This window comes from Alexandromys fortis, unplaced genomic scaffold (assembly GCF_014885135.2).
Source record: "Alexandromys fortis isolate MF-2015 unplaced genomic scaffold, M_Fortis_MF-2015_v1.1 scaffold_0, whole genome shotgun sequence".
In the NCBI taxonomy this organism is placed as follows: domain Eukaryota; kingdom Metazoa; phylum Chordata; class Mammalia; order Rodentia; family Cricetidae; genus Alexandromys; species Alexandromys fortis.
The window spans coordinates 22,624,339-22,638,668 of record NW_026067949.1 but is presented as its reverse complement, the minus strand read 5'-3'; the positions used below and the strand labels follow the sequence as shown (position 1 = coordinate 22,638,668).

General features: G+C 35.3%; 2 protein-coding genes across 4 annotated transcripts in view; one reads left to right on the top strand and one right to left on the bottom strand.

Annotated features, from left to right (window-relative positions):
* Positions 1 to 14,330, bottom strand: part of N4bp2 (NEDD4 binding protein 2) — a 330,918-nt gene that overhangs the window by 175,982 nt on the left and 140,606 nt on the right. The window lies entirely within an intron of this gene.
* Pds5a (PDS5 cohesin associated factor A) overlaps positions 1 to 14,330 on the top strand; it is a 99,240-nt gene that overhangs the window by 50,216 nt on the left and 34,694 nt on the right. For all 3 annotated transcript variants that reach the window (XM_050149866.1, XM_050149865.1, XM_050149867.1), the window contains 8 exons: positions 527 to 621; positions 1,249 to 1,394; positions 4,230 to 4,381; positions 5,420 to 5,533; positions 8,957 to 9,038; positions 9,813 to 9,861; positions 10,654 to 10,793; positions 13,628 to 13,743. In XM_050149866.1, coding sequence (XP_050005823.1) covers positions 527 to 621; positions 1,249 to 1,394; positions 4,230 to 4,381; positions 5,420 to 5,533; positions 8,957 to 9,038; positions 9,813 to 9,861; positions 10,654 to 10,793; positions 13,628 to 13,743 — 894 coding nt within the window. The remainder of the gene's footprint in view (positions 1 to 526; positions 622 to 1,248; positions 1,395 to 4,229; positions 4,382 to 5,419; positions 5,534 to 8,956; positions 9,039 to 9,812; positions 9,862 to 10,653; positions 10,794 to 13,627; positions 13,744 to 14,330) is intronic.

Genomic DNA, 14,330 nt, shown 5'->3' with positions numbered 1-14,330 from the left:
TGTGGTGCTAATAATGCTAAATAATGCTGAGTATTTTTATTTTGTAGCAAAATTTCAAATTTTAGTAATTAAGGTCATCAAAATCTGTTGTCTGAATTGGAGAATATTATTTGTAGTAGTTTTTGCTTCAACATGATGAGCACTACTGTTTGCAAAAATGTTTCTATAGAATTGTGCATCTTCTCCCCCCCCTTCCTTTTTTTTTTTGAATATAGGGTCTCTATTGTATAGCTCTGGCTGTCTTATGCTCACTCTGTAGACCAGGCTCTGTCCTTGAACTCATAGATCCACCAGCCTCTTCCTCCTTGTGCTGGGATTAAAGGTGTAGGATACCATGCTCCTCAGTTCTTTATATTCTCCATAGAATACATCAGCTATCAGTAACCATTGTTGTTCATAAACATTTTTATATTATTTGAAAATAGTTATTATATTTATATCAGTAACCATTGTTGTTCATAAACACTTTTATATTATTTATTTGAAAATAATTTGCCTCATTAATATTTAACAATCTTCTATTTAGCTTTAATGACATTCATGTTCCTGTGAGATTAGAAAGTGTGAAATTTGCCAGTCACTGTTTGATGAATCATCCAGATTTAGCAAAGGACCTTACGGGTAAGCTTCCCTTTTTATAAGATAAAATTTTAAAAAACGTTTATATATTAATCATTTAGAATTTTTTTAGAAATTATAAGTTGAGATAATGTAAGCCTTATGACATTGGAGTTAGATACAGAACACATGTACATTATTATAATATAGTAATATCCCTAATATGTGTAGAAAAAAGGGGATTATTTCGTTTAGATTGCAATGTTTCATTATTTAAAGTATTTAATCCTACCTATTTGGCAGTAGCAAATGAAAAGCTTTTATCAGCATAGTGCTACGTATTAAAAACCTAGTTAATTGCTTTTTTGTTTTGATTTTATTTGTATTATAATTTGTTTAGAAATTTAAAGGGTTTTTTTTTGTGTTTTATGTTATGGAATATATGTATGTGTTCTCATTTGACCTTCCACAAAAAAAAACCATTTCTTAAAATGTACTCTGAAGTAATAAGCCTAGTTTTATGTGTAGTAAAGGCTACTTAGTGATGTCTTATAGTAAATTTTAATTATTCCTGTATTTTGTAAATATTAATACAGACAAAGCTTAAAGTTTTTGGCTTTTTTATCATCATTCTGAATCATGAAAATTTATGTGACTAACATTATCTTAATTGTTCCTTTTTAATTATAGAATATTTGAAAGTTAGGTCACATGATCCAGAAGAAGCCATTCGTCATGATGTCATTGTTACTATAATAACAGCTGCCAAAAGAGACCTTACCTTAGTAAATGATCAATTACTTGGCTTTGTCAGGGAAAGGACACTGGATAAGCGGGTAAGATCTGGGAGTTTTGCTCTTCCCTCATTTACCATGTTCAAATTGTTTGCTCTGTATGTCTGGTATTATAACACCAGTTCAGCTTTTCTTTGAATATCAGAATAACAGTAAATCTGTAGAACTATTAGTTTTTATGTTTCAAGTGCACATACTACTTTTGGAGACAGGGTCTCACTGCTGTCCTGGAACTTGCTGTGTAGAACATGCTGGCCTCAGACTGGCAGAGATCTGCCTGTCTCCATATGCATAGTCTTTGCTTATCTCTTTAAATAAGTATGTGGGTTCTGAATCTTTTTTCCTATTATGGCATGGATTTTTTAAAATAATTTTTAGTTTATGTGCATTGGTGTTTTGCCTACATGTATGTTTATGTGAGGGTGTTGGGTCCTCTGATACTGGAGTAACACAGTTGTGAGCCTCCATTTAGATTCTGGGAATTTTACCTTGGTCCTCTGGAAGAGTAGCCAGTGCTTTTAACTGCTGAGCCATCTTTTCAGCCTCAAGGGTATGGATTTCTCTTATAGCATTTCTGTATAAAGTAGAAATAGGTAAATGAAATAATTTGATTTTCTGCACATTTCAGTTTGCAAAGGGCAAGTCATTGGTTATGTATATTTGCTTATATTTGCTTAACTTAGATGAATCTATCAATCAATTCAGTTAAAAGAATATCTTACTTTCTAAGAAAAAATATTGTTTGCACAATGCCTGCTGAGCTAAAAGCAGAAATGGTTCTGTAATTACTTTATTTTGCTGTTTCTGTCATTTAACGCAGGTAGAAACATGGCCTGATAAGGAAAGGTAATGTTTTAAACAATGACAGTAGTTACTAAAGAGGAGATGAGTCCATCTTAAGAGGTCTGACTGACATTTTTGAAGAACTGTTGTTTTCTAGGAATGCAGAATTTAGGTGTTTTCAGGGTATACCAGTATGTTGTGACACGTTACCAGAGGTTGTCTTTATCTTCTTAGTTTTAAAATAGTCATGTGACAGATGTTGGAAAAGGAAAGGACACTAATTTAATAACGATGTCAGTAATTAAAACTTTTGAGTGTTGGTTTTGGCGCTAAATTTTCAAGTAATGAGTTCACATTGCTGAATCTCCTCTTCCCCTTGACTTGCAATTACCTATCAAGGGCATAGATAGTTAGTGTGATATTTCTTCCTTTGCGAAAAATACTGCTCTTATTAATGTTTATCTCATTTTCACAGAGGTAAATAAATTACTCTTCCTGACTGCATGATCCACTCTATCATTTATGACACATTTTTAGTTCATGTTTTGGTCTCTTCAGTTAGTTTGACATCCATTACGGAAAATGGTGGAACAGGAATAAATCTTAGATTTCATTGCTCACATTACTGAGTTTCATTCCATGCATTCAGTAGACTAAAAAAATTATTCGAAAACTTAAGAGAAAATACTGATTTAAAATTAGCCGGAATGTTTTCTCTCTCCTTGTAAAAACAAGGATTCTTTCCCCCCTTTTCCCCCCGTCTTTTTCCTTGTATCTCTGGCTGTCCTGGAGCTCTCTATAGACCAGGATGTCATCAGGCCTACAGACATTAGTCTACCTCTGCTCCTGAGTATAGGAATTAAAGGTGTTCACTATCATTCCTGGCCTTTTTCCCTTTTTCTTTTAAAGACAAAGTCTTGGGGCTGGAGAGATGGCTCAGTTATAAACAGCATTGGTTGCTCTTCCAGAGTTTCTAAGTTCAATTCCCAGCACTCATATGGCAGCTCCCAAGTGTCTATAACTAGTATTACCTCTTCTGGTGTGCATACATGCGTGCTCATATATGTTAATAAATAGTAAATACAAACAGGCTCTCTTAAAGTCCAGGCTGACGATCACAGCTAACGTTGACCTAGAATTTCTAGTTTTATTTTCTCTATACATTTGGTGTTTGGGATTCCATGTTTGCAATGATGGGAATCAAATTTGGGATTCTAGGAATGTTAAGTGGGCACTCTTCTACTGAGCTACATTCCCAGGCCCCAAACCTTTGTTTATTTTTTTTTTAAGATTTTTATTTATTATTATTATTGTTGTGTCGGGGGGTGGTGGTGGTGCAGTCTGATGATTCCTTGTAGGTCCCAGGATTGAAATGGTTACCATGCTTGCCAGCAAGTATCCCAACTTGCTGAACCATTGCCATTTGCTGAAGTCTACAAAATGAGGAAGTTCACCAAAGACAAACAAAAATATTCTCACCAACTTTGTTTTTCCAGAATTCTTGATTCTGAACTTTGTTGTTATATACAATTAAGCTCAAAAATATATAATTAAGAACTAAAACAGAAGTGGGGGGGTGGCACACGCTTTTAATCCCAGCACTTGGGAGGCAGAGGCAGGCGGATCTCTGAGTTTCAAAACCAGCCTGGTCTACAGAGCGAGTTCCAGGAGAGGCTCCAAAGCTACGGAGAAACCCTGTCATAAATAAAAAATAAATAAATAAATAAATAAATAAATAAATAAATACACAAAACCTAAGACATTGAAGCCTTTTGTGTACAGAATAAATTAATATAATTTACAATTTTCATTTTTCCTTTTATTTGCATCATTACATATTTAAAGAATTGAAGTGAATGAAATCTGTACTTTGTTTACTTGGCGGCAAACTAAAAAAAATTGGTAAATCATCTAGCAATACTACCATGGAAAATTAATGAAGGAACTGGTATCTGCCAACAATAGTTATAAAAATGATTAGTAAAACAGTTTGGCAGAGCTGCTTATGAGAAGATGCACTGTGTTGCTGTGGATGACATAGTATTTACTACAGAGCCTAGTGGCTTGCTCATCTCATAAGTGCTATTTTTCTAGTGGCGAGTAAGAAAAGAAGCCATGATGGGTCTTGCTCAGCTTTATAAGAAATACTGTCTTCATGGTGAGGCAGGAAAGGAAGCTGCAGAGAAAGTCAGCTGGATAAAGGACAAACTTCTGCACATCTACTATCAGAACAGCATTGACGACAAGTGAGTCTTAATAGTTTGGTAAAATTGCTTTTTATTTTAAAATATTTCTATATAATTTTTGTAATTTATTACTAAATATAGAAATAGTTTTCTGTATATTTGTACATATGGTACTTAAATATGATTCTTCCTAATAACGTAAGTAGTGTAACAGTAGTAAAAAAAGTCTGGACTTACGAGTAAGGCAGGAAGAGACTAAAATCTACATTCTGTCTCGTCGTTTTTATTTATATGTTCTTCAGTTTTAAAACTAAGGAAGTCTAATAATGAATTTAGACTGGAGATAAGAAAAGTCGGATGTGCATATTTTCAGGAAGTAATGATGGTCGATCCTCCTGTTTTTATTACATGACAGCGTAGGCAAGGAGCTGTACTGCATTCAGGAAGTTGATTAGTTTCTTGAGAATTAGCTGTCCTTGGTATTATAGTTTTCTATTAGTGCTACTTATAGTCTGTAGTTTTAGCCTGCTGAAGATTAGCTGGGACAAATACCTGTGTTTACGAATGACATTTAAGAAAACAGGGCTGGTGCTACACACTTGTAATACCAGCACTTTGGAGGCTCAGGCAAAGGTTCAAAGCAAGTTTGGCTTACGTAGCAAGTTTGAGGGCAGCCTGGGATACATGAGACTTGGATTATTTAAAAAAAAAAAAAAAAAACCAATCTCCCCTCCCCGAGAACTGTCAGAAAGAGAATAAACAGGACCAGTGCTGGTAATCCCAGTGCTAGGAAAGGCTGAGGTAGAGGGAACTCCCTGAGTTGAAGGCCCGCCTGTGTTACAGTGTGAGACTCCTGTCACCTTGGAGTAGCATTCAAGTACTCTTGAAGAAATGTTTTATGATAGATTGTGAAATTAGCTTCAAGTATAAACTGGATACAAAGTCACTACTGAGACTCTGTGAAGGAAGGAGTAACTGTGTACTGACGCTTTTCATTATTTTGGGGCACATAGATTGGTTTAGTAACATTATACAAAATGGTTAAATTCACTTATCACCTCTTAAGCATATTTGTTTTTGTGTGTTTGCTTTCCATAGACTCCTGGTAGAAAAAATCTTTGCCCAATATCTTGTTCCCCATAACTTGGAAACCGAAGAGAGAATGAAATGCTTATATTATTTATATGCCAGCTTGGATCCAAATGCTGTGAAGTAAGTTACCTTTCAATGGCTCATATGTTCCCTACGTGAGTTTTTTTTTTTTTTCTTTTTTTAATGGGTGTCTGTTTGTGTGTGTTCGAGCGTTCATGCACACTTTTGATAATGATGTCAGTAATAGGGTTTCAAGTATTCAATTAATTGGTGTGTATGGGTATTTAAACTACCAGCCTTGCTACATAGTGAGTTTAATTCTGACCAAGCTACTTCATCTTGACTGAAAAGAGACACACATATAAGTGGACTAGGGTGCCATTCATGGTGGTGCACAATTTTAATCCCCATGCTCAGGAGGCAGAGGCAGGTGGATCTCTATAATTTCAAGGCCAGCCTGGTCTACAGAGTGAGTTCCAGAACAACCTCAGTTCTGTAAAGAGACACTGTCTCAAAAAAGTTAAAACAAACAAACAAAAAAGAAACCTAGGGATAACTCATTGGTAGAGATCTTGCCTGGAATTCTGGCATGCCCAAGGCCTTGATTAAACATCAAACACACAGAGAATGCATAAAACACTGCAACTTCAAACTTAAAAGAAAGTTGCAGGAATAGCAGAGCACATAGTAGTATCTATCATATTTGACCATGTGTAATTTGTTTATTCTACCTAAACACATTATTTTTCTTAATGATTGGAGAGACATTTACAGATTTGTAGCACTCTTCAAAATATTTCAGTTTTTATGTATGAAGAAAGACCTTCTCTTACCTACATAACCTTTATATGACTTAAAATTTTAAAATTTGGGGCTGGAGAGAAGCTCAGTGTTTAAAAATAGTTGTTGCTCTTCAGAAGTCCTGAGTTCAGTTCTCAGCACCCACATCTGGCTGTCCACAACTGCCTGCAACTCCTGGCCTTTGAGGGCATATGTTTACATGGACACATAATAAAATTGATCTGAAAAAATTTTAATTCAATATGCAATAATTTACTGTATTTAAATTTTTTAAATTGTCTATGTGTTACCTAGTGATAAACCATCTGTGATTTCATATTACATATTTAGTTTTTACATTTTTTAGAACAGTGTTGCGTAAATATTGTATCTGGTTATTTTATACAATTTGGCCTAAGTTTGGGATCTTCCAATGTATGTTTTTCTTGTTGGATTGAGATTATGCATTTTCAATAGAAATCCCACGGGCTAATGTTGTGACCCTGAGACATTTCAGCAGGTGTTATTCATCTCTCTTTGGAAGGTTCGTGGTGGAAGCTAAGGCCCCTTTCAGGTGGCTGAATCTTGCTGTTAGTTGATACCTTTTGTATTTCTTTTCCTTCGCTCCCTTTCAGCAGGGCCTTTTGTAACTCAGACCAGGCTTTAACTTGCTATTTAGCTGAGAATGACCTTTAATTTCTGGTTATAATACTGGTATTACAATAGGACACTTGGAACACACAGTTTATATAGTTCTGGGGTTGGGACCCAGAGCTTTGTGTTTGTTAAGCATGTACTCCACTGCCATCAGTCCTCCATTTATATTTATTTCTACATATCTAGACATGAGTATTGAGTCACCATAATTCTTAGAAGTGCTCTTGACAACTGGAATATAGAGGGGATTTGTGTGAGGTAGGAAATCTCTTTCTTTTCCTGTATGTCTTGACAGGGTCTCATGTAGCCCAGGCTCTTACATAGTACAGACTGTAATGATCTCCCTGCTTTGGCTGCCAAGTGCTAGGATTACAGGCATGCTCTACTATGCCTGGTGACAGTTCAATTCATTTTTCAATTTTTATATGATTGTATGCATATATGTTCAAGTGTGCATGTGCAGCAGCATGTATGTAGACATTATCAGACCTTGTCAGGTGTCAGTCCCTGTCTTCCACCTTGTTTGAGACTTGACATTTTGTTCGCCTAGTCTCTGCCAGGCTAGCTAGCCCTCAAGCTTCCAAGCATTTTTCTCTCTGTCCAGTATAATCATAGGTACACGGGGATTATTAACATGGATTACTCCTTTCCATGTATTCTGGGATATGAAGAAAGGTTTTTATTTGTATATAGCAAATATTTCCCACTGAGCATTTTTCTAGCCTAGCATTTCATTTTTTAATTATGATTACATTATTTCCTCTTTCCCTTTCCTCCTTCCAACCACTTATGTATCCACCCTCCTTACTTCCACTTGAATTCATGACCTCTCTTTTTCTTTGCTTCATATTGGGGGGTGTTAACACATGAGCCAAAATATATAAATACAGCCTTCTGAGTTTGATTAGCATTGTTTATATGATTTTAGGACTGATCATTTTGTACTAGATAACTAATTAGGGGTCTCATCCCTAGGGAAGACTATTTGTTACTTCTAGAATTTCTTTAGTTCATTATAGTTCTTTGTCGAGGGTAGGCCCCATGAGATTTCTTCCTTCCATGTTAGCATGTCTATTGGTGGTACCTTGTTCAGGTCTTGTTTAGGCAGCCTATTGAGCTACTGTTAGTAAAGCTTCCCTGTCCATTCTTAAGGGTACAATCTCCCCAGATTTCCTGGTCCTCTGGCTCCTAAAAATATTTTTGCTCTTTTGTCTGTAATGTTCCCTAAGTTCTAGTTACCATGGTCATGTTGTAGATGTGTGAGTTAGGGCTAGTCACAACAGAGTCACTTACTTTTTGCGTTTTGATTGGTTGTTATTTATTGTAATGGTCTCTATCTATTTCAAAGGGAAGCTTCTTTGATGATGGATGGGAGCTACATTTACCTTTGGGATAAATATTTAGAATGCATTTAGGAATTATACCAGGTTAGCAAAGTCGTGGTGTAATATGTTTGTCATAAGATTTATGACCTCAAACCTGGCTAGGTGTCTCCCATGATTGTCTCTTTGTTGAAGGATAATGACACTAGAGAGCTATTGGTTACTAAAGATATGAGTGCAGCTATTGCATCCTTGAGTCTGTTGTACTATCTAGTTGTGGTTCATAGGTGTCACAGCTGGATAGGACTATTGGTTTGCTTCCTTCCCTGGGCTGCTTGTGTGGCACTTTGTGGCGCTGTGAAAGCTAGTCCTCGGGCTCTTGAGCAGTCTTCATCTCTCCTAGGTCTATTGTTCTGGCACTCGATAATCCTGTGTCATTTATTTATCTCTACTCCACTTTCTGTATGCCCCCACTTATACTCTTTAACACCTTTCGTTTTTCTGTTTTTTTTTATTAAACCAGAACTCTCCAGCTCCCTCTGCTTAGAATTAAAGCTTCTTTCAGTCCATTTATGACCTTGGCAAGATCAAATTGATTCTTTGATCCAGGGGCATTCACTCAGTGGTGAAATGCCTGCTAAATTTAAACTTCTTTAAATTCTAATAAACTGTTGTTTAAATTTTTTATGTAGGAAATTAGAAATAGCACACTTAAGAAGTCATAAAGTTGAACAGTTTGCAGTATTGTTAAATGTTATCTTTTCATGTTTATAACTATATACAGAGCTCTCAATGAAATGTGGAAGTGTCAGAACATGCTTCGGAGTCATGTGCGTGAACTGTTGGATTTACACAAGCAGCCTACAGTAGGTTTATGATTTTTGTTTTAATTTACATAATGCAAGTCACTATTTTTTCAGTAATATGGTGTAATGAAAGTATTTCAAGGTGTTTTAATTTCCAAATGTTGGTTCAGCTGTTTTCAAAGCTAAATTACATTCTTAGTTTGTTTCTTCTTTTTTTTTACATTTTTTTGTTTGTTTGTTTCTTGTTTTCAATATTTTAGCTCAAGCTAGCCTAAAAATCACTGTGTTGCCTGTCAAATTCCCAACAGTCTTCCGTTCTCAGCATTTGGTAGCTGGGATGCTAGTCATACATTAGTTCCTTTTCTTATTTTGGTGTCAGAACACCAGGCAGTTCAAAAGCAACTTAAGGAAGGAAGTACTTGTTTTGGCTTCCAGTTAGGGCACAGTCCACTTAACCAGGAATGTGTTGCAGCAAGAGCATAGGCCCGCTGGTTATGTTGCCAAGGCTCACTGGGAATTCCTGGGCTCAAGCAATACTCCTGTCTTAGTCTATGAGATGACAAGCACATGCTGCCACAACTGGCTGTTCAGTCTCCTTCATTTTCCTGATAATATCTTTTTTCTTTCTTTTTTTTTCTCTTAATATATGTTCCTTTTCTACTAATCTTTGCTAAAAACTCTTTCTCTCATACATATAAACACATGCACGGCGACAAGGTCAGGCTATGATGAGTTATTTAAAGATGATGAACATTGTTCAGTGTATTAATTTTTTTCCAAAATATTGTTAATACAAATGACTAGTTGTTCTTTCATTTTTGTTTTAAATTTTAGTCAGAGGCTAACTGTTCTGCCATGTTTGGAAAACTGATGACCATAGCAAGTAAGTATGTTTTATTACCCAGTGAGCATGTAATAAATATCAAACAGGCTTTTTTTCATATATATCTCATATATGAATTTTTGCATGCATATATGTGTATTATATATGTCCCTGTTCAGTTCCCTGGAGCTGTAATTACTTATAGATATGTTTGTGAGCCAACATGAGGCGCTAAGAATTGAAACTGGCTCCTTTCCAGGAGCAACAAGTAGTCTTATCTGCTGAGCTATCTCTCCAGCCACTTAAAGCAGGTTATTCATTTATGAATAAATGATAAAAGATATTCTTTAATTTCGTTTATAAGAGCCCTTTGTCTCACTGTCTTTTACTGGGTCACCAATATTTATTTATTTTATAATATTTTGTTTTTATTTTTAATTATGTGTAAGTTGAGTTTGAGTCACGTACCTGAGGAGTCCAGAGATAACAGATCCTCTGGTGTTACAGCAATTATCAACTACCTGATGTGGGTACTGGGTCTTTAGCAGGAGTGGTAAACACTTTTTCTAATAACTTATTTATGTTTATTTTATGTGCATTATTGTTTTGCTTGCAAATATGTCTGTGTGAGGATGTCAGATCCCCTGCAACTGGAGTTACACACAATTGTGAGCTGCAGTGTTGGTGATGGGAATTGAACCCAGGAGCCTCATTGTTCTTAACAGCTGAGCTATCTCTCTAGTCCTTTCCCCTACAGTGAACACTCTTACCTGCTAAATCTTTTCTCCAGCCCCCCACCAGTGTCTTAAAGATACTCTTTCTTTTCTAATATTTATTCTCTTCATTTTATAGAGAATTTGCCTGACCCTGGGAAAGCACAAGATTTTGTAAAGAAATTTAACCAGGTCCTTGGTGATGATGAGAAGCTGCGGTCTCAGTTAGAATTGTTAATCAGCCCAACCTGTTCATGCAAACAAGCTGACATTTGTGTGGTTAGTGAATTATGCTTTTATAATTTTTTTCTAATAACTTGGAGAAATCTGTATTTCGTTACATATATTTTTGTGTTTCTTTTAACCGTATGGTAGATGCCAAATTACTTAGTAATATATCCAAATGCAACTAAATTCTTCTTTCCGAAAGATCTGAGCCAGAGAGACTGGTCCTAGGGAATGACCAAGACTTTTTACTTAATGTGTGTTTCTTCGCTTAAGAAATAGAAAAGAATTTTCATAATTTTTTGTATGCATGCACTTCCTTTTTTTTCTGAGCATAGAAAAAGTCTGCCAATAATTTAGTTATAATCATGTCATCATACAGGATTGGATTTGTAGAAGAAATAAATTCTTTTTTGTAGACTTCTCTCTTGCACTCCTTATTTTCTAGGAAACTAGTATGATAGAAACTTAGAGAAGAAAACTTTGTGTCTTCAGCACTTAATGCTGTTATGAGTTTGGAATACATTATGCAAAGATAGGCTTGAACATGAAGAAAAGATTAGCATTTTGATTACTTACTTTTACCTTTGTTCTGAAAAGGATTAAAATTGACAATTATTTAAATATGTAATGAGGTATTAAAGATTATAATAGATGTTCTTACAAAGTGGTCAAGGAGCTAAAACAGTTTTTATTCTTTGTGGGAATCTAAACTGATCATTATGTGTGAAGATGTGCTGAAGGTCCATTGGACAAGAGAGCTCTTCTTTGCCCAGGTGCATTCATTGGCCAAGTGTCCTGATATTTTCTCCTTTGCACTTACCTGAATAGTTTGCTGCTTTAAAGATTACATGTACTTAGAATTTAGTAGTGTTGTAGGTTTCAAAGAATCTTCTTATATAATTGGATTGATACAGTATAATGATTTAATTACCCATGCGACCGTATGGTTTAAAGTTTTGCCTATAAGGACAATGAAATGTTAAAGGACGTTTTTCATGCTCCATTTCATAGCAGGATATAGTGACTAAATTACAAGTAGAGCCTGTATTTCATAATGTGTGATAGTGTCATTTTTTTTGTAAGAACCAGTGCAGGGGCTTATGATCATGAGGTGTTTTGTTACTAATTAAAAAAGCATGAAGACCTGAGTTCAAGTGCCCAGATCCCATGTAAAAGGTGAATTGTGCACCTCATCTTAATACTGTAGAGGCGAAGACAGATAGGTCCTCCCTGAGGACTCACTGTTTTAGTCACAGGTGTACACATGCACACCACACAACACATAATACAAAGCAAACCAAATACCACACCCCCCCAAAAAATGATGATGAAACTGTAATCAAGGGATACTTTGAATTGAGAGAAAATTGGGACTTTACTTGAATTTGATAATAAGAGCAATAGTATGAATACCTTGGTTATACCAGAAATATATAATAGGCTTCAAAAATATATATTTATGGGGCTGACTTCATGACTCAGCTGATAAAAATTCTTGCCCGCAAACCTTAGAACCTTATTTCAATTCCTGAAATCCTAATGTGGACAAGAAAACTGAGTTCCAACTTGTCTTTTGAACTCCACATATGTATGCATTCATACACTCACACATGCACACGTGTACACAGCACACACAATAAATATATGAATAAATAAATGTAAATAAATTACAGAGGTCTGTAATTAAAATATCCAGGAATGAATGCAATGAGCAGGCAGTGCATGCAGTCATTGCTTCTGGCTTTAAGAATCAGGAAGTTGGAGATAAAGACTATATTTGTCTGAAAAATAGCTTGATAGTTATGATAGTGCTTGTCTGTAATCCTAGCCTTTAGGGGGTGAGGGGAAGAAATCACCATGAGTTCATGTCCACTCTGCAATCCATAGTGAGATCCTGATTGTGTTTGTTTCTAATAAATGAATTTATCTCTTCCTTCTGTTTTTTCAGAGTTTAAAAATATTTCCAGACTTTTAAACATAGCACCTCTCTCCCATTTTTTGGTTTGCTTTTTTATGCCAGGTCTCCCTGGCCTAGGCTGTTCTGAAGTTCCTGGGCTTGGTGCTTCTGGAGGGTCTCTAGTACCCCAAATTTATGTATATGCCATTATATGTATGCTGCATAACCCCTTCTCATTTTTTAAGTTTTTATTAATTTTCTGTGGGTGCAAGGGGACAAGTAGGTCAAAGGAGACAGTTTTCTCTCCACCATATGGGTCCTAGGGATCAGACTCAGTTTTCCTGCTCCACGCAAGCCCCTTTATCCTCGGTCACCTTGCTGCCCTTTTTTTTTTTTTTTCCCAAAAAAATTAGGCCTGGATTGATAGTAGTTACAAGCTCATACTGCTCTTGTAAAAGACTATAAAGTTAATTTTCTAGAACTCACTTAGAGCAACCCACAACTTCCTGTAACTATAGTTCCTGTAATCTTTTTAGAGAAATAGCTCCGATACTGTCCTCTGACTTCTGTTGGCACTACGTTCATGTGCACAAACGTACACTTACTTACATACATACATACATACATACATACATACATACATACATACATACATACATACGAATGTAATTAGGAAATTAACTGAAAGAAAGCCCAATATTCTATTTAATCATGAAATAATAAGACCATTTATAACTGAATAAAATTTTTTTAAATAGAGCATTTATGTTACAGTAAATAGAAATTGTATAGTGGAGGTACAAGTCAAAATCAAGTCATTTAAAACTACTTCATCCTTTCTTGTTTTTTTTTTAACTGTCTGGATTTTTTAGTGATTACTTACTATGTACATTTTTGTTTTCATTTCTTCCTGTTTTGAATTTTTCATTGCTTTTCTTGTGAAAAATCATAAAGTGATGAAACTTAGAGTAAAACTTTTCTTTTATAGAGAGAAATAGCTCGGAAACTTGCAAATCCTAAGCAGCCAACCAACCCCTTTCTAGAGATGGTCAAATTTCTGTTGGAAAGAATTGCTCCTGTGCATATTGATTCAGAAGCCATAAGGTAAGCCAGGAGATTTGTGCAGAACAAATACACTCTCATCCCAGAGTATGTTTGTGAGCTTTAAGTGCTGGACCCACAGAGATCCATTCCTTTAATGTAGGAAGTGTGTCCACCACTCAAGGATGACTATTAAGCTATATCTAATGCCTTTTACTTTTTATAAGTTCTTACAATTAGATTTATTCTGTGTGTGCTAATTTTCAAAATCCTAGAATATATATAAACAACAAAGAAAATTTTAGAGTTTAGTTAAGCATTTCAGTGTTCATGTTATTTTCTGTTATGTCTTGTTTTATCACTGTACTTGATGTATGAGAACAGAATGGCATATTGAAAATGAGAACTTGTTTTTTTTTAAAAACAATCCACACATTTTATTTCTAAGAGTTCACTATTGTAAATTTGTATGAATGATTCTGTCTTGTAGTGATAATTATTACTCATGTTGGTATACTTTGTAACACTCATTGGTTCTTAATCCAGATATATCTGGATCTGGAGACCTAATTTGGTACTCAAGAAACCACCAGTTATTTCATCTGTGAATGAATCACTACTGTGGGTTCTATTGGAAGGCCTGTTATACT